General features: G+C 38.2%; 1 protein-coding gene across 1 annotated transcript in view; it reads left to right on the top strand.

Annotated features, from left to right (window-relative positions):
- The first annotated feature begins 2,478 nt into the window (after nt 1-2,478).
- The window catches only part of LOC143041366 (uncharacterized), a 15,520-nt gene continuing 11,647 nt past the window's right edge, over nt 2,479-6,351 (top strand). The window contains exon 1 of the mRNA XM_076213197.1: nt 2,479-2,957. Within this exon, the coding sequence (XP_076069312.1) occupies nt 2,814-2,957 (144 nt within the window). The 5' untranslated portion in view covers nt 2,479-2,813. The remainder of the gene's footprint in view (nt 2,958-6,351) is intronic.

Raw genomic sequence — 6,351 nt, 5'->3', positions numbered from 1 at the left:
GTATGCTGTTTGTACACTCCATTGTTTCATCTAATTTGTTCCAGACATCTACCACTCTGTGTGGAAAAGTTTTTTTTCAGATCTCTTCTATAACTATCCTTTTTGAGTTTCTTTTCATGTCCTCTTGCTTTTCTTTTATCCTACTTTAATAACTCTTCTCTGTCAAGGACTTCCATACCTTTCATGATTCTGTAAATGTCCAATAGATCTCTCCTTTCTCTTTTTTGTTCCAGGGTTGGTAATTCCAGTTTAGACAAACTTTGTTCATATGTCAATTTTGAAAGTGTTGGAGCCATCTTTGTCGTTGCTCTTTGAATTCTTTCTAATTTCTTTACATTTTTTTTTTTTTTTGTGCTGGGTGTCCATTGTGTCACAGCGTACTCCAATCTTGGTCCTATCAATGTGAATAGTATTTTCTTTACCATTACCTCATCCAAGTAATTAAAAGCCACCTTTATTGATCTTAGTAAATTGTAGATTTCTCAGACTATTTTGTTTATATGCTTGTCTGAGGACATGTCTTTGGTGATAATTACTCCTAGGTCCTTTTTCGGAGCAAACTTTCTTTACTTCCTTTGTACTTTTCCAAACTCTTTTATACTACATTTCTTGATTTTGAAGTTCACTTCCCACTTTTGGCTCCATTCTCAGACTTTGTCTAGGTCTCTCTGTAGTGATTCACAGCCTTTTTCTGTATTTACTTTCTTTAGTAGCTTTACGTCGTCTGCAAAGAAGTTCATACAACATTGTACACCTTCATTCATATTTTTTGTATATACAGCAAACATTACCTTACCGTCGTGCCATATCCTCTTGGACTTCGGCAACCATGGAGCGCCACCGTTCACGGTCCCTAGTTACTTGTAACATCTGTGCTGGTTTGAGTTGTTTTCCCGTCGCCCTCCTCAGCCCGTCAATATACTTCTCCCTCTGCTTTCCTCTCGCTCTCCTTCCCTCCACCATTCCCGTCATCACCACCTCTTCCAACCCTTCCCTCCTTATTATATGTCCTAAGAATCGCAACTGTCTTCAATTCCCTATCTGTCTCCATTTCTCTCAATACTTCTTCATTTGTTTTCTTCGCTGCCCATGGTACTCTTAATACTCGTCTCCATATCCACATTTCTGCTGCTTCTAAGTTTTCCTGCAATTTTTTGCTGATTGTCCACGCTTCTGAACCATATAATAGTGTTGACCATATAAATGTTTTAACTGTTCTTCTCCTTATATCTGTAGACATTTTCTTGTTTGTTAAAACCCCTTTCAGCAAACATTATCGGATCTGATGCTAGACCTTGTGGGACTCCACTTATCATTTCCTCCCAGGTTCGAGTCTTTATCTCTAAGTTCCACCCTCATTTTTCCTCCCGATCAAGAAATCATCCATCCATTTTCAATAACTTTCCTTGTACACTTCCTGTTCTTTCGAGTTTTCTTAATAGTTTTTTTTTTTTGTGTGGTACTTTATCAAACGCCTTTTGTAAGTCCAGGAAAGCACAATCTGCCCATCTATCCCTTTCTTGTATTATATCTATTAACCTTGAAGGAAAATAAATCAAGTTTGTGGCACATGATCTTCCTTGTCTAAAACCAATTTGTTTTGGATTCAGTATGTTGTTTTCTACCAGATGTTTAATCTACCTATTTAGATAACTTTTTCACATATTTTAGCTATTGTGCTTATAAGGGAGACCGGTCTATAATTTGTTGTGCGTACGTGTGTGTGTGTGTGTGTGTGTGTGTGTGTGTGTGTGTGTGTGTGTGTGTGTGTGTGTGTGTGTGTGTGTGTGTGTGTGTGTGTGTGTGTGTGTGTGTGTGTGTGTCAGTGTGTATGTGTGTGTGTGTAAACTAGATATCGTACACTGCCATTCTGAAAGAAGTGAGGTACGGTTACAGTGGACCGGTTAGTGAGGTTGTTTAATGTGTGCCTGAGGGACGGGGCTGATTGTGTATGTATGTATATATGTATGTATGCATGTATGTGCGTGTGTGTGGATGTGTGCGTGTGTGGATGTGTGTGTGTGTGTGTGTGTGTGTGTGTGTGTGTGTGTGTGTGTGTGTGTGTGTGTGTGTGTGTGCGTGTAAAGTCTAGATATCTTATTATCAACAGGAATTCTGATAAGTAAACCAGGCAGTAACATGATTGGTAGGGAGGTAGGTCCGGTACCTTAAATATAGAACGACGGTATGTGCCCCCCTAGACCGTAACCACACCACCAATTAGCAAATATTCTGGGTTATCTATTACTATCTATAACCTTGCTTATAAATCCCACATTCACAGTCTTTACAAGCCTCCCAGAGCGGCTAAAGATAACAGAGATAAATCTAAACTTTAAGGGTGTATTTATTTTTTTGTAAATTATTTTGTTATTTTTGTGTAAAATTGCAACATGGCACCTCATTCAAAGCGGAGATAAGATAAGAAGAATAAGACCCTGAGCTGAAGATCAGTTCATTGCTGATCACGATACTCAGATCATATTGGTTCGATTTTGTGTGCAGAAAAAAAAATTACCAGACATTCTGGCAAATTTACCAGACATTTTGCAAAATTACGATTAACTTAAAAGAAGTGTTAGGTAACCAAGTAAACAACCTTTTGAAGTGCTCGTAATTACCCTGAAAAGTTAAAGTGTTAAGATACTTTTTATGTATCTGAGTATCGTGTAAATTGGTTGTTGAGATCTTCAACCACACACCGTCCATCACTGGAACCGTCACCTACTTCATCACTTTCCCCAAGTGACTTGACCAAAATCGGTGGCTTGAAACGAACACGACTTTACGCAACTATTCGTCACTACATAAACATGTGTTCTGTAGTCCTCCTGTTCGTTTTTGTGCTCCACATCTCCTCTGGCTACGGCTACGACTTCAGTTTTGCCGTACCCGATGTCATCGAAGTCGGATCTTGCGCTAATCCGAAAACAGTGAGCCCGTTTAACCCCGATCAGGTAAAGTTAACTAACGTTAATCAATCCCTAAAACACAAGAGATACAAAGTTAGTGTGATGTACTGTGACTGTATGTGTAAAATAAAACAAACAAAATTAAAATAATATAAGTGATAAACAATAAATAATGATTAATAATAAAGTTAACTAACGTTAATCCTTAAACCACAAGAGATACAAAGTTACTGTGATGCACTGTATGTATAAAATAAAACAAATAGAATTGAAATAACATAAATGATAAACAGTAAATAATAATCAATAATAAGTAATTAAGAAATAATGAAAAAAAATATTACACTGTGAGATTTGTATTGACAAGTTAAACACCATATGAGGACGGAGCCTTTATTTGTACGACGTTTCGCTTTTTACAGCTTTTTCAAGTACAAGTTGAGATACATATGCTTGAGATTAAATAAGGTGAAAGGAGGGAACGGGGAGAGAAAAGAAGAGGGGGGGGGGAAGAGGAGGAGGAGGAGGAGGAGAGGAGGAGGAGAAAGGGGGGGGATGGAACACTGGAAAAGGTTGAGAATGCTGGCCCAAACGTCCGAGGGCGAAATGTTCACAAAGGGTGGATTTAAATATTTAAATTTTTGCTGTCCATGGGTATTAGGGGAATAAATTATATTATCAATCTTGTCGGCAACTGCCACTTTCATGAAAAAAATATATTTGTATTGTCTAAAGTTTGAAGACTGGACGACAAAATGAATGTTAGGATGATGAGATAAACACCGAGAATCTTTGAAGTTTTAATTACTGAAAAATAGTCGAGGCAACTTTCATAACATCCCAGCCCTGCTGTAACTATCGGGATGGTTTTATTAAGCTGTCCAAAACATCCAGCTGGATGGTCCTACGGGAGTTGAAGGGTACGAGAGGGAGGGATGGGGTGGGTTAAGGAAGGAACGCGGAATGATGCGAGGTATAAACTGTTGATTTTCTGACCATGTTTGTACACTCTGAAGAAGCTATGTTAAGAGCGAAACGTCAGTAATTAAAACTTCAACGATTCTCGGTGTTTATCTCACCACCCTACCACTCAATGTCTAAAGGGCCATTCACACGATCAAACTGTTTGACATACCCGGTTTGTCAAACCGATTTGTCAAGAGGTTTGAAGAGGTGTCAGACGGTCAAACCAAACGATCCACCCTCAGTATGTGACTCGTGCAGTTGTTAAGCAAAGATGGCTTATGAACAATACTTATGAACTGCTATTGGCATCCCTATCCCTCATCCCATCCTCCTTCTCCTCCCCACCCTACCCCTCCCTCCTCCTCCTCCTCCTCCCCACACCCTATCCTTCCCTCCCTCCATTCCCTACCCCTCCCTCCACCTCCTACCCCTCCCTCCCCCAACCCTCCCCTCTCTCACCACCCTACCCCTCCTTCCACCTCCTACCCCTCCCTCCACTTCCCTTCCCCTCCCACCACCTCCATCCCACTTTGTTCCAAATCTAAGCCATCAACATCGCAAGAATCGTGGAGGCACGTGCAGAAATTGAAACGTGGTACGCCCGAGGACTCGAACCAACGGCTAGCACGTGACCAGTGCTTGTAGTGACTTAAACCACTACACCATCAAAAGGTGTTGATGGCTTAGAATTAAAGTGCAATGTGATTGAAAAGAACACACACACACACACACATCATCAGGGTACAAGGAGCCTTGTACCCTGATGACGTCTTGAATAGACGAAAATGTTCGGTATTCATTTCTTTTATTTTCCAAGTGGTTTCTGCAAGTATTGTTGTCACGTGTGCTTAGTGATTTGTTTTGCATATATATATATGTATATATATATATATGTGTGTGTGTGTGTGTGTGTGTGTGTGTGTGTGTGTGTGTGTGTGTGTGTGTGTGTGTGTGTGTGTGTGTGTGTGTGTGTGTTGCGGCAAACTTTTTTGGTCATAACGATTTAAATATATTCTATATTTGAGCGATCTAGATTGTAAACTAATAGTATGTAATATATAGTTTGCGTATCAATGCTGACCCTTGTTAATATTATACAGACGCAAGCGAATATAACTTGACAAGCCAGTAATGAAGTTTCAAGTGGGTTATGTTATATACGTATATATGTATATATATATATATATATATATATATATATATATATATATATATATATTTTTATTTTTTTTTTTTTTTTTTTTTTTTTTAACTGCGAAATCCTCACTGCAGGCTGGTTTGACGTGGGAGAGGAACATAGCCACTCTCCACCCCATTATACCTATTTATATCTATAGTGAGCTATGCCTTTCTGCATTCCCTCTTGACCCAAGTGGCGACCTTCCTTATACAGAGTGTCCCAAAAATAAATCAAGTTTTAAGAATAAAATCGTAATGGTTTATATCTTGTCAAGTAGCAGATTGTTCCTTTGGTACAGTCAAGTGCGGTACAATGGTAACGTCCTTGCTTTGTGGTAAACAATCGCTCATCCAATGGTTCGAGTCCCTGAGGCTACTTTTACTCATTCGTGTATGTGTGTATATATATGTGTATATATATATATATATATATGTATGTATATATATATATATATATATATATATATATATATATATATATATACATTTTCTATTAAAAATCACTGCATACTCTGCGTTGGTGATCTTCTTAAGACTTTCTATTTTCCTCAGTATTTTCTTCTCTGAAGCAGGGAGAGAAAATATCACATTTCCGAACGAGTCCATGTTTGGAAATAAAAAACAACATTTAACGACGTTTCGCCTATACCTTAGGCATCTTCTGGTAAATTTATTGAAGAAATCTTTTTTTACAAGAATATAAATACAGAAAAATACAGAAAAAGAGACATAAAGGAGAGGTCAATTGGTAACACGCGTCATGTTCTGTTGGTGACGCGGGATGCTCCGAAGAGTTCTAAAGTACCGCACATATTTTGTTGTATATTTATTAAAGGCATATGGTCTCTAATAAAAACAGCCTCTAAACATTTCAGATTCTTTCTGTTAGTATCCTTAACCAAAACTGAGGTGCTTTTATTTAGCTGGTCCCGTGTAATGCTGGTATATTGTACCAGCATTACACGGGACTAGCTAACTAACAGCACCTCAATTTTGGTTAAGGATACTAACAGAAAGAAACTAAAATGTTTAGAGGCTGTTTTTATTAGAGACCATATGCCTTTAATAAATATACAACAAAATATGTGCGGTAATTTAGAACTCTTCGGAGCATCCCGCGTCACCAACAGAACATGACGCGTGTTACCAATTGACCTCTCCTTTATGTCTCTTTTTCTGTATTATTCTGTATCTATATTCTTGTAAAAAAAAAATTTCAATGAATTTACCAGAAGATGCCTAAGGTATAGGCGAAACGTCGTTAAATGTTGTTTTTTATTTCCAAACATGGACT

Source organism: Oratosquilla oratoria, chromosome 30 (genome assembly GCF_046742065.1).
Source record: "Oratosquilla oratoria isolate Oo_2021 chromosome 30, ASM4674206v1, whole genome shotgun sequence".
Taxonomy (NCBI): domain Eukaryota; kingdom Metazoa; phylum Arthropoda; class Malacostraca; order Stomatopoda; family Squillidae; genus Oratosquilla; species Oratosquilla oratoria.
This window is presented reverse-complemented; position numbering and strand designations above follow the sequence as displayed.